This window comes from Erigeron canadensis, chromosome 5 (genome assembly GCF_010389155.1).
Source record: "Erigeron canadensis isolate Cc75 chromosome 5, C_canadensis_v1, whole genome shotgun sequence".
Lineage (NCBI taxonomy): Eukaryota > Viridiplantae > Streptophyta > Magnoliopsida > Asterales > Asteraceae > Erigeron > Erigeron canadensis.
The window spans coordinates 29,350,460-29,375,088 of record NC_057765.1 but is presented as its reverse complement, the minus strand read 5'-3'; the positions used below and the strand labels follow the sequence as shown (position 1 = coordinate 29,375,088).

At 36.7% G+C, this 24,629-nt stretch overlaps 3 protein-coding genes across 4 annotated transcripts; 2 read left to right on the top strand and 1 right to left on the bottom strand.

Annotated features, from left to right (window-relative positions):
- On the bottom strand, positions 1-2,084 carry LOC122601525 (exopolygalacturonase-like). The gene is made up of 5 exons (XM_043774278.1): positions 1,965-2,084; positions 1,620-1,845; positions 1,389-1,549; positions 548-1,063; positions 1-375 (listed from the first exon to the last, which is right to left on the bottom strand). Exons 1-5 carry the CDS (start codon positions 2,082-2,084, stop codon positions 139-141), a joined length of 1,260 nt encoding a protein of 419 aa, XP_043630213.1. The 3' UTR covers positions 1-138.
- Positions 2,085-5,153: 3,069 nt separating this feature from the next.
- LOC122600103 (putative germin-like protein 2-2) lies at positions 5,154-6,000 on the top strand. Of its 2 annotated transcripts, none has more exons than XM_043772761.1 (2): positions 5,154-5,268; positions 5,462-6,000. In XM_043772761.1, the coding sequence occupies exons 1-2, from the start codon at positions 5,154-5,156 to the stop codon at positions 5,998-6,000; spliced, it is 654 nt and encodes a 217-aa protein (XP_043628696.1). The 2 variants fall into 2 exon arrangements, with proteins under 2 accessions (XP_043628696.1, XP_043628697.1); XM_043772762.1 differs by having other exon boundaries at positions 5,208-5,275; positions 5,526-6,000.
- A 14,919-nt stretch (positions 6,001-20,919) lies between these two features.
- LOC122600558 (putative germin-like protein 2-1) lies at positions 20,920-22,027 on the top strand. The gene is made up of 2 exons (XM_043773295.1): positions 20,920-21,031; positions 21,489-22,027. Exons 1-2 carry the CDS (start codon positions 20,920-20,922, stop codon positions 22,025-22,027), a joined length of 651 nt encoding a protein of 216 aa, XP_043629230.1.
- Positions 22,028-24,629: the final 2,602 nt, after the last annotated feature.

The window sequence follows — 24,629 nt, the reverse complement described above, 5'->3', positions numbered from 1 at the left end:
GATGATCCAAACCAGATTGATCCTAAAACATGAAATGAACTAACAATCACCATGATCCAAAGTGGTATATAGTTACAAAATCATGAAACCGGAGAGCATTGGAAGTTATTTTACGAATTTACGCGCGTATAGAATCAATCAACTCCGTGCACAACCAGGAGGCACCAATGATCCAGAGTAAATTGGCTTAACGTTGCAACATTCTTGACGCGCAGGCCCGTGAGGACCATGATACGTTAGATGAATGTCGTGAATCCTCACATTCTCGCAACCATTATTTGCTTTGCTGCATCTAAGCTTTACAACTGTTGGTGTAGTCGCGGTTCCCTTGATGTCCTTGATGAATATATTGTGAACCTTAACCAACGATGGTTTCTGTATAGTACAAAGATCAAAAGAAGGGATCAGAAGAGGGAATTAGTGAAATACACTTGTCATGTGTTAAAGGTTTTGGGCTGATTTTTAGACGCTTCTTTTAGGTTAATTAATTTACTATTACCCAACTAAATCTATGTAAAAAAACACTCGAATATGTTTAATTACGTACGCTTTTTGAGCATGCGCCATGAGGGCAATAATCCTGTTCAATGATAATTGGGTTTTCAACTTTATCCATTTGAAGATGTTCAAAATGCATATCTGCAACCTCTCCAGGAAGAGAATCAGGCCATGTTTTGATCCGGACACCGTTTTGTGTACATGTAAATACACAGTTTTTCACAAAAACCCCTTTCACTGGTTTCTCACCCGGGTTTCTACCCAAGCTTCCAACACTTATACCATGGCCCGGACCGCATTTCACTCCCTCAATGTGCAAGTTCTCACATCCATCACCAATCGAGATACAATCATCACCGGTTCTAATTATGGAATTCCTAATAGTAATGTGTTTTGACCATCCAAGGTGGATTCCATCCGTGTTAGGGCTCTCTGCTGGAGCCAATATATGAAACTTGTCAAACATTACGTTTGTACACGACATCACGTTGACATGGAAATTTTTACTGTCTTTTGAAGTTATTCCGGTAATCAAAGCATTCTGGATGAAGTTGAAGCTAAGATTCTGCCACATTAGACCATATAAATATTGTCACACAAGTTTGTTCATAGTTATATGTACAGAAAATTGCATATAAAATGTAGATTCAGGATCACCCAAGAACCTTAAAAGGGTATCAATGTAAGATTCAGTAACAGATGGACGACAAAACGCATAGATTGCACATATGACCAAAATCATGGTATACTGGCCACCGTGTGTTTTTGGAATACATGTGCATCTATGCGTTTTATTGTGCATTTCTTACTGAATCTCTCATTCAATTCTCCAACCTTTTGAGGTTTTTGTGTGATCCTGCCTCTTTGCAGAGTTATATATATACACATACATACTGAAGGCCACACGGTTTTTTGTGGTGAGCGTTTTTCTTTGGATTATTTGATGGCCATGCCATGGCTCCTCCAATGCCATCTAACGTACCACAACCTGAAACAATATCACAATCACGATGATTATGATATATATATATATTCGTCGTGTCAATATATTCTAGAATTTATTTATCTGATCGTATAAATGGTCAGATAAAAATAAAAACGACCATTTTTTGAATATATACCTGATACGGTCAGGCCATTGATGTAACTAAACGTAATCCATTGCTTTCCTTTAGGAATGACCTTAGGGTCCTTGGGACCGATCAAAAGTGCATCGATTTGAACCTCAACTCTAGCTTTGCAAGGTCCCTTAAACTCAATGACATTCAAGCAAAACTGGCCTTTTGGAATGAGCAATTTGCTTGGTGCAGGCGTACCACATGCCGCTCTCCAAGCATCGCATAGAGGCTAGAAATTGATTACAATAAAACCATACAAAGGAATAATTAAGCTAACTAGCTATCGATAATTCTAGCTTACCACGAATATAATGTAATTAATGGCGTTGTTCTTAAGTTAAATTTTACCTTGCTAATTTCGGAACCAGGCTTTGCGCCAAACTTTGTGATGTCAAAAACATGAGCCTGAGATACCACCACCATGAACATGAAAATAACAAAAACTATTGTTGGTTTGGATTTAACCATGACTAAATTTGGGGTTTGACTTGGAAGATACGATGTCTAAAACATGATCTAATTAGATATTGGGTCTAAAAATCAGAACCAAGTTTTATGAAACACCGTATTTATTGGGTGTCTTGAGGATTCTATTTTCAATTAATGTGTATTTTTTGTTTTGAAAAAATGTGTATTTGTTACAAAATGCAATCTTTGCTAGCATTCAATGGAAGGAATACATTGAAACTTTTGGACCATAAATTTGATGATGATCACTAACACTAGAATGTCTTATTTTAGTAATTTATTAAAACAAGATATAAATTACACAACAGTAAAAATGAAACTACTAAAACGAAACTCGAACAAATAGTGTTATTGAATTTTTGGAAGATTGTCGTCAATTCAATTCGAAATCCAACTATAAAATTGAAGACTAAAAATTGCTAAATCAACTGCTCCTCCAGAATGGCAACATTCCTTTCAGTGGGATATCATGGATGGGAGTTTTTATTTCTTTCGGTACGGTAATATCATTATAACCAGCATAGTATAGCTAGCTAGGTACATATAATTTAGTAACGTAATGATGATTTCGTAATATCGGATTAATGCGTTCACATAAAAAAACACAGTTTTTAATTAATCATTCTCGTGGTCGTAATATCAAAGAAATTGTTTTAAGGAGAGAGGCAGTGATATATCCTCATCTCTCATTTTCCTCAAATTACCTAATCAAATCGTTTCATTTCATTTCAACTTTTTTTCTAATCTTTTTTCTTTCAAATTTTCCTAATTAATCCTAAACATTATAAACTTTGCATAATTAACCCTTCTAATTATTGATAATAATTTTTTAACCTTTTTAAATTTTAAACTGAATTTTAAAAAAACTTTTTTTTCAAGTTATTCATAATAATTTAAGCTATTCACAAAAAAAAAAATGAATATAAATTCAAGTTATTCATAATAATTTTTTAAATTTTTTTAAATTTTAAACACAAGATTAAAAAAAAGAAAAAAAAACTTTTAACCTTATTGTGCAACTTATACTAAGACATCAATAATTATTATTATTAATATTTTATTTTATCTAATATCTAATATATCATATATTTTTAACCTTTTGATGTATTATTATTGAAAAAATATAAAAAGAGAAGGTATATCAATATGAAAGCATGAAGTTGGGTTGGGGTATTTCCTAGGAAAATGATTAATCCTCCTAACTAAATAGCCTAATAATCCTCTTAACTATGGAATGATGACATATGAAAAAATCAGGAGGCAAGATTAGAAAAGAGAATTAGTGGATACCACATGTCACCTTCTTAATGTATTAAGAGGATTATTATACTATTTGGTTAAGAGGATTTATCATTTTCCTTATTGAAAACAAAAGTTTCAGTAGATTTACATAAATGGTCCCTAGTGCGTTCAAAGTTACATTTTTCGTCCCTACAACGGTTAGAAAAGTTTACACTTTCGGTCCTTTTTCCCCATCTCTCCCCCAACCTTTAGCGAACTCCGGTCTCGCTCACCTCCAGCCGTCCTTCATCTAGCTCGCTGCAGTGAAGACCGAATCCCCTTCAAGCTCGCGAGCTCCCTCCCATCTCCCTCACTCCCTCATAATGTCTTAATCTAAAATCTCCCTCACTCCCTCATAATGTCTTAATCTAAAAAACATGTAGCAAAATATCACCACTTGTCCACTTTATTAGTAGCGACTTGACAAGCTTAGTTCATACCGCGCGACTTGACGTGAGTTAACACATGTCTTGCGACGTATTGTTAGATGTCACTAATTCACTATACTTTGCGACGGATAGCTAGTAGATCTAGCTAGCTAGCCAAAATCGATCTGCAAGTCCGCCTAAGTGACATATATAGCTCAATGCATCGCTAGCGCATTGAGTTCGCTGTTAAAATTGTTTTCGCATTATTATTAGCCCTTTCACATATATTGAAATTGCCATTGAATAGAATAAGTAACTTGGCAAATTCGGATCCAAATGATCGAAGTGTAATACATATTCATATTCATACTAAACATCTAAAACTACAAAATCTACAAGCTCGATCGATCCTTGTTTTAAAATTAATTACGTACTGATTTTGATTTGGTAAATCACAAAAGTCTTTTGAAGTTTTAATTAAAGTCTTCTTTCCAACTTTGTTGTTTATTTTATTTCATATATAGTTGTTAGTTTTTTTTATTTTTTATTTTAGATTTTTACTTTATAATGCATGAATTTAGTTGCTTACTATTAAAATTATTGATTTGTGTACGATGAGTGATTTCATATTAGCATGCGCTTTAACTGTTCTTATATGTTTATTACTAGTTACATTGATTGGTCATTGATTTAATTTTATATTATATATAGCCTTTAATTATATGATTAAACTTTAGTGAGTCAAGTTAAAGTATATACTCAAGATATCCGATTAAGACACAAAAATATGAGGAAATTCATGCGACTTGCCCTCTCAAATTTTTTTATTCATATATATTTTTTTTCTAGACATGCAATATAGTACGAGTAAAATTTATACAATATCAGTAAACCAAATTTATAAAAATGTTTTACTTTTAGTTAAGTCTTCGTCGATAATAAATCTGGGATTAATGATGCATCTGTTAGCTAGTAGTGCTGAGATTGATCTTCTTTTTAATTCATGATTTTACGTGTCGAATTTGGTTTTGAAAATAAAACCTTTAGAACAATTCAATGCTAGAATAACATTTTGACGCACCAAGTAAATTAACTTACTAGCTACAAGAAATAATCAAAGTTAATGAAATGAATCGCCTGCCGTAGGCTTCTAGTACTTTTGTTTTGCTTTGTTTTTTTTTATATATATATTTTTTATTTTTTTATTTTAAGATATGAAATGAAATTTGACTAGCTAAATTAAGTACCTAATGACATCGTAGTTGTTTTACTATTTCCGCAAATTAATTTTATATTAATGGTTGTGAGACAACATATACTAGATGTTTCAACTATAAAAGGAGAACGAAGCTATCTAGTTTTTTCATAGATTTCTAATTAAACTTCATTGAAGCAAAAACAAGTTTTCGGCTTCTAAGTAATGGCGTCTCATTTGCTTTTACTCGGTCTCTTATTCTCAGCAACTTTTTCGTTCATTTTTGCTACAGACCCTAGTCAACTCCAGGACTTCTGTGTGGCAGATCCAAATAGTGAAGGTAAAATGTTATATTACTCTGAAATAATGAAAATGATATATAATGACAGTTCTAACAACCATAAGAGCTATTATTAACAAGAAATGAATACCAAGAAATGCTTTAACATTCGTCATTTGAAAGTACTTATAGTTTTTATATGAATCTAATTAATTAAAGTTCTCAATTATTTCCATTTAATTTTCATATATAGTTTTCGTGAACGGCGTGGTTTGCAAAGATCCAAAGCTTGTGAAAGCAGATGATTTCTTTTTTAGAGGGCTCAACATGATGGGAAATACGTACAACGATGTCGGGTCTAATGTGACTCAAGTGTTTGTAGCACAGTTAGCAGGATTGAACACTTTAGGCATTTCCATGGTTCGTATTGACTACGCACCATTAGGCATTAACGCTCCACACACGCACCCTCGAGCCACTGAAATCTTGACTGTAATTGAAGGTAGACTACTAGTAGGGTTTGTCACTTCTAACCCGGATAACACCCTCTTCACAAAAGTACTTGAAGTGGGCGACGTTTTCGTGTTCCCACAAGGTTTAATTCACTTCCAAGCAAACATCGACGAACATGCCAATGCCGTTGCTATTGCTGCTTTGAGTAGCCAAAATCCGGGGGTCATTACCATCGCAAATGCTGTGTTTGGATCAAACCCCGATATCGATGCAAATATTCTTGCCAAGGCCTTTCAAGTTGACGTCGATGTCGTTACTAAAATTCAGGCCAAGTTCTAATTAATTAAACCCTTTAATTTAAATGATCGCATAATGTTGATGTCGATCCTTGATCAACTTTTACTTTTCAGTTCATGAATAATGGTTTGTATCCGTGTTGTTATATATATGAAGCGAATAAAACATATTTACTATTTTGATTGTCACTTTAACTGTCATTGTTTAATCATTCGAAATTCTTGTCGGATAATATTACTATAACTATTAGGGTTTGCTAAATCCAGCCTTAGGGCTGTATTTAAGGTGCATAAATTGTTTGTACATTTACCATGAAAATCAGGGACGGACTTTTAATATGAAAAGTACAAGTTTTTTTATACACATTAAACACAACCTGTATTTAGCATTTCCCTAATTATTATTACTATATTTATAGTCTATCCTTATTATCGTACTAGACTTTTATTTTAATGACAACTTATTAAATGGTCAAAATATAACTCATTTCAAGTAGTCTCTCAAAGTCAAAATTATTATGAATTGAAATCCTGCTTAATTAAACTGAATTAAATGGGTCAACACTACATTTTTTTGGGTTAGCTCAACACTATACACATAAAAACGAGACCCAATTAACTTAAGGGCCCAAGCTATCTTAAAATTTTGATAACGGACCATTTTTTAGTCAATTCTTGCTCCTCAAATGATTTGTTTAATTTGAACTTAATTTGAACTTTAAATTGTACAAGGTTTTTGACCCGCCACCCGTGAACCAAAATCTCTTCATGTCTTTTGGGACGTGGGTGGACATCAATAAAAACACCATCTTGATCATGTCCAACAAAAAGCTTGCTTATTAGGTACTTAATTTGTTGAATTATTTTGGAAAGAAAAGGTATGATGATTGAAATCCCTGAATCTTCGGTACCGCATTGTTACCCATACTAGTACCTTGCAATGTGACACATATCGTTAACTCACTTTTCCACGAGTCTCCACATGCAGGCGAACAAGCTTCGAACCTTTGCTGCATGGATGAGACCAGATTATGCGGGCGCGGTTCAACATCTTTATCATTCAAAGGCATCATATCTTGTCATGGATCTTGTATCAACATGTGTTTGGTTTTTGGTGTTGTTTTTGACATTTTGTTTTTTTTTCCTTTTATGATTGTTGGTTTTTATAAACTTTTCGTTTGGTTGCGATGAGTTTTGGGTTTCTGGTGATGAATGATGATATAATTGGTGTTAGACTATTAGCCTTAAAGAAAACATATATCTGCGATAGTGCACAAGTTATAAACTAGTTCATAATCATAACTACAAATTTACATAATACATAATTTAAAAGTTTTGTCTTTTCATGAATTGGGTTTTCATTGTATTTTCATTGGTATAAAAGAAATGGATAAAAGTTTACCAATCTTACACAGAAATCACAAGATATAATTTCTATTTACTTCTTTTGACAAAATTTGAGCATGTGATTTGTACTTCACTCATGGACTCATGATGACATGATGCCATGATGGTGGTACTAGTTGATTTATGATTAATCCATATAATCAACATTCAATATCATATAAAACTAGTCGTGCCTAAAAACTGGGTTTTGTCCGAACTGAACCTGACTCGAACTGTTTATTAGTCAACGGGACTAGAGCTAGGTTTGACCATACGTAACACTTTTCCAATAGATCTTTGCTCAATGTGGAACAGTTTTTAGTCTAGCTTTTTCCGATTTTTGCTTTTAAAACCCTATCTTTACCTGGTCCGAAAATAAGGTTACCATATCAAGGTCAAACCGTCGGATTTTCCAGTATCTGAACCGGTCTTAGTCATGCTCGAGTTTGACCGGGTATGAAACCGGATTTTTTTAATCGACTTTTTCTAAAAAAACTCTAAGTATACTACTTAATAATGGAACAACACCCCCTACCTATAACACCCTAAATATTTTAAATTATAAATATAATAGTTTTATTATAGTTTTGCCTTTAAAATGATTTCCTAATATTTAAATTCAAGAAATGAGGTTATTTTAGTTGGAACTTTAAGCAGATATAATACCACTTATTATTTGGAAGAAAACGTGGCTAGCAGGAGATGTGCCAACCCATTTTCTTTTGTGAGTCACCATTTTCATTACAACAACTATATTCACCTTCATCCTCCATTTTCAATCTTGTCTTTTCTTGTAAATCTCTTTGTCCATCTAAATCATTCAAGTTATTCTCGCAAATTGAATTGAGGCTTGGAAGAGAAGTGTGTATAGGGCTGGAAATTAGAAGAAAGAAAGAAAGAAAAATTAGTTTTGTTCATATTTCCATCTAGTTAATAATTCTTGAAGTATGGTGTGATTAATTGTTCTTTGAGAAATTAGGGTTCTTAGAATCCAATTTATTTGGGGGTGTTTGGTTCAAGCATAAAGAAGAGAAAGAGAGAAAAGAGTTGAGTATGTGATTGCATGTCATCATCTAGCTAATTTCCATCTCAAATGAAGGTTAAAGCAATAATGTGTGTTCTTTCGGTCATCATGGATTTGGTAGTTCATCATAGAGGTGAGTACTTTTATATATGACTATTCACATGTTGGTTCAATTACATAATGATGGTAGAATCTATATGACGTATTTAGATGATGAGATAAAGACCATACGGGGTATGGCAATATGATTTTGATGTGAATGAAATATTAGTTAGTTGTTTGAATGGATAGATTTATATATATTGTGTATTTGTGTAGAGTTGCAAGAATTAAGACCCATGGTATCATGTTGGGTATTTAGATAAGTTGGTATAAAACCATAGAGGATATGGTAATGTGATTTAGTTATTGGTTGGTATCTTTTTATTTGTTGATTGACTACATGGTTTCACATATTTTGTGTTGTTATGAAGGTGTGTTTATGGACAAGATGATTGTGTAACACCCCGAGCTAGGGCTCAAAATATTACGGAAATCATATAGCACAAGGAAGGATTATCGTAGGCAACTAAATGACATTAATGAATTCGGTGAATCCACAACAAGTCAAATATTCAAACAATGCACAAGGAGCAAATGACCATCAAAGTTTACAAAAGAGAATTCTAGAGATGGCTATCGATCCTAAGCATTAATCCAAAAGTGCGCGAATGAATCCTTGATCCATAAAGTCCATGCCCGAATCCAAAAGCTACACCAGATCATGCATCACATCCTTGAACCACCTGATTACCTGAAAAGTGTTCTACAAGTCAACACGAGGTTGGTGAGTTCGTAGTGGTGGCCCAAGATGAACCACCGACCATAACCACATATCAAAAACAAGAACAATCATCACATACAAGTAGTCTTACACGTCATCCAACCAATGCATCACTATATAACAAACGTATAAGAACAATCAATGCAATGTCAATGCCATGATGTGAATGATATGTATGCCAAACCAAAATACATATAATATGTATGGCCATCATGCCATCTATGCAACGATACTCACAGGTCATCACCATGACCAATGTGACATCTCAAAAACGTCGGCGAATATACGTCTATAAACCCGGATGACCAACACCAGTGTATACGTCTATACCTGGATAAAACATTTGTCTCAACAGACAACCAAATCATCTCAAAGCAACCAACACAATGCAAGCCCAACAATCCATCAATCCAACATCCAATAACCAACAATATGATCAAACTATACATACATACACTTGAGAGGGCTTGCTTTCAAAGAGTCCTCGATGTTTGTATACAGGGTGTACCAGCGGCTAACCCTCCACATCTCAAACCTTTTGAAAGCGAAGTCGACTTCCATGTATGTACATCTAACCTAAATATAACCTTTCTCAATACCAACATACACAAAACAATTCAATAATTCATCCATCAATCATCATTCAATCAACAAACAACTAATTCAAACAAATAAACACACAATGTACACTTTTCAGCCCGAATCTCAATAGAGTAGGGAGATACGAACTCACCTTGATTGGCAAAAGAGGATAATATCGAATTAAGATGAGATTATAAGTGATTATAGTGCTCCACGCGTCCACAACCTAGTAATGTATACAAGACATGCATTATTCACCAAAGACGATTCTCTAACTAGGTTTTAGCTTTGGTTTATGGCTTTGAAAGACTTTCGGGACCCAACATGGTCGTTAGGGAGGTCATGTAATAGTTTGTAACCAAAATGAAGTCGCCCCAAGGTCGCCTCATTCTCAAACATAAGTTATATGTTTATTTAGTTTATGTTAATGTCTTGAATTAGGTTCCAAAGAGGACACCCAACTTTAAACGACTCGTTTGTCATGTGTAGGGCACCAATAAGGTCATAAGAGTACATTCCGGAAAGGTCAGGACGATCCTAGGATGTTAGAACTAAAGCTAGGAAAAAGTTAAGTGATTGAAGCCCCCAACTGCGCCGCAACTTATCGTTGCGCCGCAGCTGAAAAACAGACTCGTGAAGCTGCGGGGCAGCTTAACTAGCTGCGCAGCAGCTCACCCAGTTCAGCACCAGCAACACCATTTCGACCTAAACATACCAAAACTAACCCATAACTCATTTTTGACACCCAAAATCGATTTGTGATGCATCAAAACTCAATATGAAGGATAATTAAGCATGTTTACACATGAATAACCCAAACCCACTTCAAAATCTTTCTTCAAAACACCAAACTCAAGCTCAAATTCGGTTTAACCCATTACTAACCCTAGACAAACCCTAATTCGACTTTTGGCCCGATTTGTGACCCGAAAATGTTTTGGCACAACTAGAGATACATTTACTAACATGAAGTGAAGGTCATAGAGTAGAATTTACTTACCAAAAGCTTCACAAATCCTCAAACCCGAATTTTGACTCAAATGAGGTCATTTCTTGCACTTTGGAACCCAAGTTTTTGATATGAAGTTAAAATGGTGATAAGATTTATTATTCTTGCATTAACTAAGCTTGAATTTCCATGAACTATGAATTAAATTAGAGAGAGAGTGAAAGGAGAGTGTGTTCTTGGGAGTAAAGAAGAGAGAGAGATAAGAAGAATAAGGGAAGGAAAGGATAAGGTGGGTGGGGGTTGGGTTGACTAAGGTGGGTCATGGGTCAAGACTTTGATCCATGGGTTGACCCGTCAACATAACTAATTAGTTCAAAACCCACGAAATAACATCTAGCACACCGTCAACCGGCTCATTGAGTATACAATTAGTCATTTAACCACAAGATGGATTTAAAGATATCATTAACTACTATAATTCATAACATTACACTTAAAGTCAACGGTCAAAATTCATGGATGTTACATTATTCCCTCGATAAAAGGATTTCATCCCGAAATCTAACAAAACACTAATTATTAAACAAATCCGGGTACTTGGACTTCATATGATCCTCACGCTCCCAAGTGATCTCGGCTCTGCGTCTAGCATTCCATCTAACCTTAACAATGGTATAACGCTTGTTCTTGAGCTTCTTGGTTTGATGGTCCAAGATCTCTACCGGCTCCTCCACAAAATTTAAATTCTTATCCACCCGAATTTCATTCATAGGCACATGTTGTGTCGGGTCCGCCAAGCATTTGCGTAGGTTGCAAATGTGGAAGACATCATGTGCTCCCCCAAGTTTTTGTGGCAATTCCAACCGATAAGCAACTTTCCCAACACGTTCAATAATCTTAAAAGGACCGATATACCTTGGCCCGAGTTTGCCTCTCTTCACAAAACGGATAACACCCTTCCATGGCGACACCTTCAACAATACATAATCCCCCGCTTCAAACTCTAGCGGTCGCCGCCTCACATCGGCATACTTCTTTTGTCTTTCACGGGCCAATTGCAATCTCTCCTTGATTTGGTAGATCACCTTTGTTGTTTCCACCACAATCTCCGGTCCAATGAGTTGGCTTTCACCAATCTCCGCCCAAGCTAGGGGAGATCGGCAAACCCTACCATATAAAGCTCTAAAAGGCGCCATTTGGATTGTGGCATGATAACTATTGTTGTATGAAAATTCCCCAAAGGCAAGTGATCTTCCCAACTCCCACTAAAATCAATGGCACACGCCCTTAACGTATCTTCAAGCGTTTGTATTGTTCTTTCGGTTTGCCCATCCGTTTGAGGATGAAACGCCGTGCTCATATTTAGTCGCGTACCCATTGCACGATGAAAGGCCCTCCATAAATTCGAGTTATACCGGGAATCTCGATCGGAGATGATAGAAACTGGAACTCCATGTTTAGACACCACTTCCTTGATGTACAAACGAGCTAAGGTGTCAACACCATCGGTTTCACGAATGGCCACGAAATGAGCCGACTTCGTTAACCGATCAACTATCACCCAAATTGTATCGCGACCACTTCTTGTCTTCGGTAACTTCGTTATGAAGTCCATTGCAATGTGTTCCCATTTCCATTCGGGGGCCTCGGGTTGCACTAATAATTCGGGTGGCTTCTTATGATTGGCTTTCACTTGTAAGCAAGTAAGGCACTCACTCACATACCTAGCCACATCTCACTTCATACCCGGCCACCAATAGAAATCTCTTAACTCAAAATACATCTTATCCGACCCGGGGTGGACCGAATAAGGTGATCGATGAGCTTCATGCATGAGAAGTGTTCTTAGATTGCCGAAAATGGGAACCCAGAGCCTTTCAACTAAATAGAGCCCGTTATCACTCTTCCTATCGAATTGTTGCTCCATACCATCCAAATTCTCATTACCAAAGTTTTCCGGTCGAGTGGCTTGTACTTGAGCCGCAATGATTCGATCGCGAATGTTTGGTCCTACCGTGAGGCTCATAACCCTAGCACGTCTTGGTTTAACTCGTTCCTTCCGGCTCAAGGCATCGGCTACCACATTGGCCTTGCCCGGATGATAACGGATCTCACAATCATAGTCACTAAGGAGTTCAAGCCAACGTCTTTGTCTCATGTTCAATTCACTTTGATTAAAAATGTGTTGTAGGCTTTTGTGATCAGTATAAATCATGCACTTGGTGCCATAGAGATAATGCCTCCAACACTTCAAAGCAAATACTACCGCTCCCAATTCTAAGTCGTGTGTCGGATAGTTCTTCTCGTGCACCTTCAATTGGCGGGAGGCGTATGCAATAACTTTGCCCCTTTGCATAAGGACACAACCCAATCCTTGCCCCGAAGCATCACAATATACTACAAAATCTTCAACTCCATCGGGAAGGGTTAGAATGGGTGCTTCACACAACATGTTCTTAAGAGTTTGGAAGGCTTGTTCTTGTCTATTGCCCCATTCGAATTTCCGTTCTTTTTGAGTCAAGAGTGTAAGAGGTTGTGCAATGCGGGAGAAATTTTCGATAAATTTTCTATAGTAACCCGCCAATCCAAGGAATTGACGGATTTCGGAAGGTGTTTCGGGTCTCCTCCAATTCTTAACCGCTTCGATCTTACTTGGGTCAACGTGAATACCGTCTTTGCTTACCATGTGACCAAGGAAGTGAACCTTCTCCAACAAAAACTCACACTTGGAGAATTTAGCATACAATTTCTCCTTTCTTAACAACTCGAGTACTTCTCGCAAGTGTTCGGCATGTTCTTCCTTCGTTTTAGAATAAACAAGTATGTCGTCAATAAAGACAATGACGGACTTGTCCAAGAAAAGGCGATACACCCAGTTCATCAAATCCATGAACACCGCTGGTGCATTGGTCAACCCGAAAGGCATAACGGTGAATTCAAAGTGCCCATACCGAGTTCGGAACGCCGTTTTATGAATGTCATCATCATGAACCCGGAGTTGATGATAACCCGAGCGGAGATCGATTTTGGAAAAGTGCTTGGCACCTTGAAGTCGGTCAAAGAGGTCATCGATTCGAGGAAGAGGATATCGATTCTTCACCGTAAGCTTATTCAACTCCCGATAGTCTATACACATTCTAAACGACCCGTCTTTCTTCTTGACAAAGAGAATGGGAGCACCCCAAGGATATTGACTAGGACGGATGAAACCTTTCTCTTGAAGTTCCTTAAGTTGAGCTTCGAGTTCTTGCATTTCAGTGAGGGCAAGTCTATAAGGAGCTTTTGCCACGGGTGCGGCTCCCGGAATAAGATTGATACGAAAGTCAAGTTCACGAGATGGGGGTAATCCCGGTAATTCATCCGGGAAAACATCGGAGAATTCAAAAAATAGGAACGGTCTTCAATTCTACCTTTGAGACGGTAGCACTAAAGACTTTAGAATTTAGAGAATCGGAAGTTTCACCTTGAACTCTAAGAATTTTACCGCTAGACAACGGTATTTTAACAACCCTCTCCCCACAATCAATAGTTGCATTTACCGCCGTTAACCAATCCATTCCCACAATAACGTCAAAGCTACCGATTTCAAAAGGCATAAGGTCGATGTAGAATTCGATGTCGTTTAGAGTCAAAATACAATCACAAAGTATTTGACTAAGTTTTGCTAAGGCGCCATTTACCGTTTCTATATCGAGTACATAGTTTAGGGCACACGGATGCACATCAATCAAAGGAATAAAGCGAGAGGACACAAAACTATAATCGGCTCCGGAATCAAATAAAACCGTTACATAATGACCATTAAGAAGAAAGGTACCTGCAACAACATTGGGATCATTACGGGCCTCATTTGCATTGACCGCAAAGGCTCGGCCACGGGGTTGCACTTGGTGACCTTGTTGTCCCCGGTTTTGGTTAGGCCCGGCAATTTGTAGTTGATTGGGGTGAACGGCCACTTGAACTTGTTGTCCCACCCATTGAGGACAATTGTTACGGTAATGATTTGGGCTACCGCACACATAACATTCGCCTCTTCTTTGATTGCCTTGAGGAGGAAGAGCTTGAATAGGAGCTACATTGAGCGGACCCGTACCCACCCTTGGTGCCCTACATTCTTTCGCCATATGCCCCAAACGGTTACAATTAAAGCATGCCCCACATTGAACATTGGCGGGGTGGTGTCTATTGCATCTTCCACAATGTGGGTGGGGCCCCACATAAGGCTTCTTCACCGGCTCCACCGCCGCCATCACCCTACCCCGATTAGCATTCTTGGAGTCAAACCTCCCCATCTTCCTTGGACCACTTGTTTCCCCAACCTCCTTTCTTTTTGATGATGACGATGATGATTTACTCAAAACTCCATTTCTTAACAAGTCTTCGGTAACACTACCGGCACGGTTAATAGCCTTGACCATGGAAGTAGGCATGACCGGATTGATGAGAGAACGGACTTGTGGAGTCAAACCCAAAACAAACTTCTCAATGGCCCGAGACTCGGTGCTCACTAGGTGAGGAACAAGGGTAGACAACTCTTGGAATCGTCTAACATAGCCCTTGTAGTCGGCCCCGTCCATTTTGAGATGGACAAACTCGATGGTCAAGTTTTGGAGCTCATAAGGTGGGCAAAATTTCTCTTTCACTTTGTTCTTGAAGTCGGCCCATTCCAAATTGTGGGCCCGACCCAAGGCCTTCTCTTGGTTCCACCAACTTAAAGCATCCTCCTTGAACATACCGGAGGCATAATAAATTCGGTCATCGTAAGTACAATGACTCCTTTCAATCACCGCTTCAATCCTCTCAAACCATTTTATACATTCCACGGGCCCACCCAACCCATCAAACTCCGGTGCCCCACAATTCTTGAAATCTTTGAAGTGACAACCTTGGCGGTACACTCCATGTTGGTTATACCTAGCCCTATAGTTATCTGCTCTTTCGAGTTCTTCTTCTACTACAACATGAGGTTGAGCACCCTCATCATTCACATTTTCCGGGTTTCCAACATTTTGATACTCATTAGATTGTACCCCATTGTTCCCATCAAGAGTTGCTTGGACTTGGGCAACAATAGTTGGCATGATATTGGTGACCGTTTGAGCAATCACATCCGCCAAGTTAGGCCTAGGAGCCTCACCACGACCCCTACCTCGGCCCCTACCTCGTCTTCCACCACGACCTCTACCACCCCGGCCCCTACCTCTACCTCCTTGCACTTCCGGTTGAGCTTCCGGTTGAGGTTCTTCCGAGTTAGCCCTATAGTTAGTTCCAGCTCTTCTTGGTCTTACCATTTCTATAAAACAAGCAAGGCGTTGACCCAAAAGTTAGTCTCAATACTCACATGTTAGTCACACAAGCTGTCAATACCCTCAAGTCGACATAACATACACATTTCATACCATTAAGCTAAGGCAAAAGCGATAGATTTCTAGGGAGAAATTATTACTTACCATACTGAGCTCACTACAATCATTTATCATACAATCCTAGAATCTAGCACGGATGGTTCAAAGTATAATCCGAATCCAATATGCTTTCTAGTTACTGATCGAGTTTGTGTACAGGGTGTACCGGCGGCTAACCCTCCACTCAATCAACTTCCCAAAAAGCATATCGATTCCTTATTATGCTTTAAACCAAGCGTGCGCAATCCGTGATGTCATTAAATTGCTATAACATCGGGTGACCATAAAATAGTTGATCACGCTCTTTTAGGGTTGCCACAATGTTACATCAAGTTAACGCCATAACTTCACCTCGCCCTAAATCAACAACTATTATCAAACAACAATCCATCTCAATCACAATCAAACTCAAACCAAAACCATATCGTACTCAAGTCATCACATAATTGGTCTCAACTACGAACTCCCAATGTACACTTTCTAGGGTTCACAAAAATCAAGTTGCATACAAAATTCCTAGCCATGCATGCTATATGAAGAGTTTTAACTTAAGCCGTAGTCTAGGTCAAACCACCTAATTCTCTACGACCTCGCATGGGCCACAATTCTGTAACACCCCGAGCTAGGGCTCAAAATATTACGGAAATCATATAGCACAAGGAAGGATTATCGTAGGCAACTAAATGACATTAATGAATTCGGTGAATCCACAACAAGTCAAATATTCAAACAATGCACAAGGAGCAAATGACCATCAAAGTTTACAAAAGAGAATTCTAGAGATGGCTATCGATCCTAAGCATTAATCCAAAAGTGCGCGAATGAATCCTTGATCCATAAAGTCCATGCCCGAATCCAAAAGCTACACCAGATCATGCATCACATCCTTGAACCACCTGATTACCTGAAAAGTGTTCTACAAGTCAACACGAGGTTGGTGAGTTCGTAGTGGTGGCCCAAGATGAACCACCGACCATAACCACATATCATAAAAACAAGAACAATCATCACATACAAGTAGTCTTACACGTCATCCAACCAATGCATCACTATATAACAAACGTATAAGAACAATCAATGCAATGTCAATGCCATGATGTGAATGATATGTATGCCAAACCAAAATACATATAATATGTATGGCCATCATGCCATCTATGCAACGATACTCACAGGTCATCACCATGACCAATGTGACATCTCAAAAACGTCGGCGAATATACGTCTATAAACCCGGATGACCAACACCAGTGTATACGTCTATACCTGGATAAACACATTTGTCTCAACAGACAACCAAATCATCTCAAAGCAACCAACACAATGCAAGCCCAACAATCCATCAATCCAACATCCAATAACCAACAATATGATCAAACTATACATACATACACTTGAGAGGGCTTGCTTTCAAAGAGTCCTCGATGTTTGTATACAGGGTGTACCAGCGGCTAACCCTCCACATCTCAAACCTTTTGAAAGCGAAGTCGACTTCCATGTATGTACATCTAACCTAAATATAACCTTTCTCAATACCAACATACACAAAACAATTCAATAATTCATCCATCAATCATCATTCAATCAACAAACAACTAATTCAAACAAATAAACACACAATGTACACTTTTCAGCCCGAATCTCAATAGAGTAGGGAGATACGAACTCAACTTGATTGGCAAAAGAGGATAATATCGAATTAAGATGAGATTATAAGTGATTATAGTGCTCCACGCGTCCACAACCTAGTAATGTATACAAGACATGCATTATTCACCAAAGACGATTCTCTAACTAGGTTTTAGCTTTGGTTTATGGCTTTGAAAGACTTTCGGGACCCAACATGGTCGTTAGGGAGGTCATGTAATAGTTTGTAACCAAAATGAAGTCGCCCCAAGGTCGCCTCATTCTCAAACATAAGTTATATGTTTATTTAGTTTATGTTAATGTCTTGAATTAGGTTCCAAAGAGGACACCCAACTTTAAACGACTCGTTTGTCATGTGTAGGGCACCAATAAGGTCATAAGAGTACATTCCGGAAAGGTCAGGACGATCCTAGGATGTTAGAACTAAAGCTAGGAAAAAGTTAAGTGATTGAAGCCCCCAACTGCGCCGCAACTTATCGTTGCGCCGCAGCTGAAAAACAGACTCGTGAAGCTGCGGGGCAGCTTAACTAGCTGCGCAGCAGCTCACCCAGTTCAGCACCAGCAACACCATTTCGACCTAAACATACCAAAACTAACCCATAACTCATTTTTGACACCCAAAATCGATTTGTGATGCATCAAAACTCAATATGAAGGATAATTAAGCATGTTTACACATGAATAACCCAAACCCACTTCAAAATCTTTCTTCAAAACACCAAACTCAAGCTCAAATTCGGTTTAACCCATTACTAACCCTAGACAAACCCTAATTCGACTTTTGGCCCGATTTGTGACCCGAAAATGTTTTGGCACAACTAGAGATACATTTACTAACATGAAGTGAAGGTCATAGAGTAGAATTTACTTACCAAAAGCTTCACAAATCCTCAAACCCGAATTTTGACTCAAATGAGGTCATTTCTTGCACTTTGGAACCCAAGTTTTTGATATGAAGTTAAAATGGTGATAAGATTTATTATTCTTGCATTAACTAAGCTTGAATTTCCATGAACTATGAATTAAATTAGAGAGAGAGTGAAAGGAGAGTGTGTTCTTGGGAGTAAAGAAGAGAGAGAGATAAGAAGAATAAGGGAAGGAAAGGATAAGGTGGGTGGGGTTGGGTTGACTAAGGTGGGTCATGGGTCAAGACTTTGATCCATGGGTTGACCCGTCAACATAACTAATTAGTTCAAAACCCACGAAATAACATCTAGCACACCGTCAACCGGCTCATTGAGTATACAATTAGTCATTTAACCACAAGATGGATTTAAAGATATCATTAACTACTATAATTCATAACATTACACTTAAAGTCAACGGGTCAAAATTCATGGATGTTACATTATTCCCTCGATAAAAGGATTTCATCCCGAAATCTAACAAAACACTAATTATTAAACAAATCCGGGTACTTGGACTTCATATGATCCTCACGCTCCCAAGTGATCTCGGCTCTGCGTCTAGCATTCCATCTAACCTTAACAATGGTATAACGCTTGTTCTTGAGCTTCTTGGTTTGATGGTCCAAGATCTCTACCGGCTCCTCCACAAAATTTAAATTCTTATCCACCCGAATTTTCATTCATAGGCACATGTTGTGTCGGGTCCGCCAAGCATTTGCGTAGGTTGCAAATGTGGAAGACATCATGTGCTCCCCCAAGTTTTTGTGGCAATTCCAACCGATAAGCAACTTTCCCAACACGTTCAATAATCTTAAAAGGACCGATATACCTTGGCCCGAGTTTGCCTCTCTTCACAAAACGGATAACACCCTTCCATGGCGACACCTTCAACAATACATAATCCCCCGCTTCAAACTCTAGCGGTCGCCGCCTCACATCGGCATACTTCTTTTGTCTTTCACGGGCCAATTGCAATCTCTCCTTGATTTGGTAGATCACCTTTGTTGTTTCCACCACAATCTCCGGTCCAATGAGTTGGCTTTCACCAATCTCCGCCCAAGCTAGGGGAGATCGGCAAACCCTACCATATAAAGCTCTAAAAGGCGCCATTTGGATTGTGGCATGATAACTATTGTTGTATGAAAATTCCCCCAAAGGCAAGTGATCTTCCCAACTCCCACTAAAATCAATGGCACACGCCCTTAACGTATCTTCAAGCGTTTGTATTGTTCTTTCGGTTTGCCCATCCGTTTGAGGATGAAACGCCGTGCTCATATTTAGTCGCGTACCCATTGCACGATGAAAGGCCCTCCATAAATTCGAGTTATACCGGGAATCTCGATCGGAGATGATAGAAACTGGAACTCCATGTTTAGACACCACTTCCTTGATGTACAAACGAGCTAAGGTGTCAACTCCATGTTTATACTCACTTTTCTCTTTATATATTCCAATTTCAGCCAGTATAGTAAAAGTATCTATTCAAGATACCCGCAGGCCGCAGCCAACGACTTGCCGTTAGTAAACCTAAAGATATTATAAGTTTTAATTTTTTTTATTATATTTTTTTTGTAAAGTGAGTTTCGATTCAGACGTATTGTTGGAGACAATTTTAACCAGAGATTTTCTGGACCTCCAACCCCTTCCTCATGAAAAATTCCTTTGAGATGAGAACCCCAAGACTCGAACCTGATACCTTGGGTAATTAAACTCACCTCCGGGAACCATATAAGTTTTATTACATTTACCCGGCCTGTCAAGAATATATGAGATTAATTAATGATGCATCTCAGAGGTGAGAATGTGAGATCGATTTTTTTTTCTATTCATAATTTTAGGTTTCAAATTTAGTTTTAGAAAGAAAAACCTTCGGAACAATTCAATATATATATTTAGAAGGATAACGACGCCCCAACTATGTGAAAGTATCGTACTCGTATATAATAAAAAGTTAATTAATGAATTATCATCTATCGCCTGCATTAACCTTCTACTATTTTTATAATATATGAAATGAAATTTGACTAAGTTAACATGTATCACCCGATGATGTAACTAATGACTTTCTCGCATATAGTTTTACTATTTCCGCAAATTAATTTTATATTAAAATCGTTGTGAGGCACCATACACTAGCTAGATGCATGCATGTTTTTACTATAAAAGGAGTACCAAGTTATCTAGTTTGTTTCATAGATTTCTTAAACTTCATTGAAAAACAAGTTTGGCTTCTCACTAATGGCGTCTTATTTGCTTTTACTCGGTCTCTTATTCACAACTTTTTCGTGCATTTTGGCTACGGACCCTAGTCAACTCCAGGACTTCTGTGTGGCTGATCCAAATAGAAAAGGTAAAGTAATTCTCTGTTAATGTGCTTAAGATGTAGACCTAATTAAGAATGTGCTTAAGATGTAGACCTAATTAAGAGTATGTTTTATAAGGAAGAATTGACAAATGACAAAATCAATGATAAAGAGTAAGAAAAAAAAGGGGGTTTGCTAAATACAGCCCGTGTTTAAGGTACATAAATTGTTTGTACATTTACCATGAAAATCAGGGGGCATATTTTTAATATGGAAGGTACAAGTTTTTTTATGCACGTTAAGGGCTGTATTTAGCATTTCTCAAAAAAAAAGTGGAATTCATGTGTCAAAAATTGAATGAATTTTACATACTTTTAGACATATTTGTTAGGATATCTGTCATTACTCAGTAAGTAATGTTTTAACACATTTATCATTTGATATTTTTAATTATACTTATCCAGCTAGTAAAAGTTCTTAATTAATTTTCATCTTCATATATAGTTTTCGTGAACGGCGTGGTTTGCAAAGATCCAAAGCTTGTGAAAGCAGATGATTTCTTTTTTAGAGGGCTCAACATGATGGGAAATACGTACAACGATGTCGGGTCTAATGTGACTCAAGTGTTTGTAGCACAGTTAGCAGGATTGAACACTTTAGGCATTTCCATGGTTCGTATTGACTACGCACCATTAGGCATTAACGCTCCACACACGCACCCTCGAGCCACTGAAATCTTGACTGTAATTGAAGGTAGACTACTAGTAGGGTTTGTCACTTCTAACCCGGATAACACCCTCTTCACAAAAGTACTTGAAGTGGGCGACGTTTTCGTGTTCCCACAAGGTTTAATTCACTTCCAAGCAAACATCGACGAACATGCCAATGCCGTTGCTATTGCTGCTTTGAGTAGCCAAAATCCGGGGGTCATTACCATCGCAAATGCTGTGTTTGGATCAAACCCCGATATCGATGCAAATATTCTTGCCAAGGCCTTTCAAGTTGATGTCGATGTCGTTACTAAAATTCAGGCCAAGTTCTAATTAATCAAACCCTTTAATTTAAATGATCGTCTAATGTTGATGTCGATCCTTGATCAACTTTTACTTTTCAGTTCATGAATAATGGTTTGTATCCGTGTTGTTATATATATGAAGCGAATAAAACATATTTACTATTTTGATTGTCACTTTAACTGTCATTGTTTAATCATTCGAAATTCTTGTCGGATAATATTACTATTATTACTGTGTATTTAATAGTTAACCATACTCATTTATTCCTATTAGAGTAAATTACTTTTTTCCGTCCCTATGGGAAGGACAACGATTGCAAACTTTTGCCAATTTAGGGAAGCAAATTGATATATTTTCGATTCGGGGATTAAAAGTAAAAAACATGTCAATTTGAAGAACGAATAAATGTAATTTACTCTTCTTATTATTTTTCTAGACTTCAATGACAGAGGAATGACTGTCAGAAATAATTCATTTAAAATAGTTTCTCAAAGTCAAGATTATTATGAAATAAAATCGTACCAAATTAAACTGGATTAAAATGCTTCAAAACTACATTTTTTGGGGGTTAGCTCGAACACAACACATTAACCCGAATAAGATCGAATCCCCAACGGCCCAACCTATACATTAAAAATGAGGCCCAACTTACTTATAGGCCCAAACTTATTATAAGTATGATTATGGGCCATTTTGAGTCGATCATTGCTTATTGGAGCCTGTTCTTCATATATTTATTTTTTTTAAAAATTTTTCATATAATTTGTGTTAATTAATTAATTGTACAAAGGTTTTTGAGAGAGTGAAGAACTGAACACTACAAAAAAAATACATTTATTCACACTTCCTCTAAAGAAGTGTGAAAAAATTTCTTAATTTATTCATGCTTAAAAATGTTTAAAAATTATACACACATAAACGTGTGAAAATTTTTTAAAAATTATCATTTTTTTCACACTTATGTATGTGTAAAGAAAAAATTCACACCTAAAAGTGTGAACAAATGTCAAATATATTCACACTTAAAAGTGTGAAAGTCAAATTGTAACACTTAATTTCTCCACACCTTCCTTGTGTGAAGAAATTTGGTGTTACAAATTATTCCTTACACTTCTAAGTGTGAACAATTGATATAGTTTTACACACTTGGAAGTGTGAACTTTACATATAAGTGTGAAAAATTTATGATTTTTCAAATATCTTTACACTTTTAAATATGACTACCTTTTAAACATTTTTAAGTGTGAATAAATTAAGAAATTTTTTCACATTTCTTTAAAGTAAGTGTGAATAAATGACATTTTTGTTGTAGTGGAAGATATAAATGCGTAGGGTTATAAATCTTAATTTTGTTTTAAGAAAAGTCACTAACAACTTGGACCACGTACTTGCTTAATAATCAATTTTTGAAAGAGGAGATTAAAAGCGGTTTTTGGGATTGTAGTGGTGAAAGAGTCTAACACCTAACGTCCCAACGATATGAAATTTGTGGGCGTGTTCTAACATTTTTATCATTCAATTTCTCATGGATGTTGGCATTTCGAGTGTGGTTGTAGCATTGTTGTTTATTAACACGTGTTTGGTTTTAGTGTAGTTATTGATTTCTGTTTTTTTTTTCCTTTTGTGATTGTTGGTTGTTTTTATAAAATGAAAATTTTGGATGCCACTTTTAAGTGTTTGTTGTATGATATGTATATGATTGAAATCATAGCAGTTAAAGTTCAAAAATGATTTTAAATCGTGTAAACTTTTTAGTATTTATAGATTTGTTTAACTTGATCACTGGTATATATGTTGCTAGTCGATTTTTTTATTTTTATAATATATTCTTACAGAAAACATATATTTGCAGTAATGCATAGGTTACAAAACTAGTTGATCATAAGTCAGTTAACCACTATATTAGTTTTATAGACTTTTAATGCATCAAAATGATGTTTTTTAAGTGTTCTCACCGTTCTTATTTTAAAACTGTTCTTATTTGATTGCTCCCCTATATAGGGTAACATTCCAGTGAGAATATATATATATATATATGGGTAAAGTTCATGTAAGAACTATTTACGTATGAACATAAATAATTATAAGTATAACTTGATAATTTATATGTGAAAAAAAACATGCATTTAAGTCGTAGTAAAAAATAATTCAAAAAATAAATATCACCCGTCTTTTTTTAAAAGGATGGGAAACTTTGAGATTGTTTTTTTCTTTTTATTATTATAATAATTATTTGTTTTGTGTACTATGCATATGTTTTAGCTACTTACTACAAAGATTATTGATTTGTGTACTATGTAAGATTGCATATTAGCATGCGCTCAACTGTTCTTTTAAATTTACTCGTAAGTTGTTTACATTGATTGGTGTAAGAGTAAGTTAAAGTTTATATTCAAGATACCAGCAGCCAACGACTTGCGGCCGTTTAGTTAATCTAAAGATATAAAAAACATTTATTTTTTAAAACGATAATCTAATATACTATTACTCATAAATTAAACTCATGTCTGAAATGAATCCTAAGAACTTTGAAATAACTCACATTAACCCCTCTCATACATGTGAATAAGTAGGACTCAAAATTATTTATATGCATTTCCAAAACTTTACCGATAAACTTAAAAAGTTT

What these genes read in the sequence shown, in the direction of transcription:
- LOC122601525 (XM_043774278.1), bottom strand. Translation starts at nt 2,084, where the DNA reads ATGGTTAAATCCAAACCAACAATAGTTTTTGTTATTTTCATGTTCATG. An exon ending in CTGGTTCCGAAATTAGCAAG is followed by an intron (nt 1,846 to 1,964) that starts GTAAAATTTAAC and finishes ATCAATTTCTAG; the next exon opens with CCTCTATGCGATGCTTGGAG. An exon ending in CAATGGCCTGACCGTATCAG is followed by an intron (nt 1,550 to 1,619) that starts GTATATATTCAA and finishes AATAAATTCTAG; the next exon opens with AATATATTGACACGACGAAT.
- LOC122600103 (XM_043772761.1), top strand. Translation starts at nt 5,154, where the DNA reads ATGGCGTCTCATTTGCTTTTACTCGGTCTCTTATTCTCAGCAACTTTT. An exon ending in GGCAGATCCAAATAGTGAAG is followed by an intron (nt 5,269 to 5,461) that starts GTAAAATGTTAT and finishes TTTCATATATAG; the next exon opens with TTTTCGTGAACGGCGTGGTT.
- LOC122600558 (XM_043773295.1), top strand. Translation starts at nt 20,920, where the DNA reads ATGGCGTCTTATTTGCTTTTACTCGGTCTCTTATTCACAACTTTTTCG. An exon ending in GGCTGATCCAAATAGAAAAG is followed by an intron (nt 21,032 to 21,488) that starts GTAAAGTAATTC and finishes CTTCATATATAG; the next exon opens with TTTTCGTGAACGGCGTGGTT.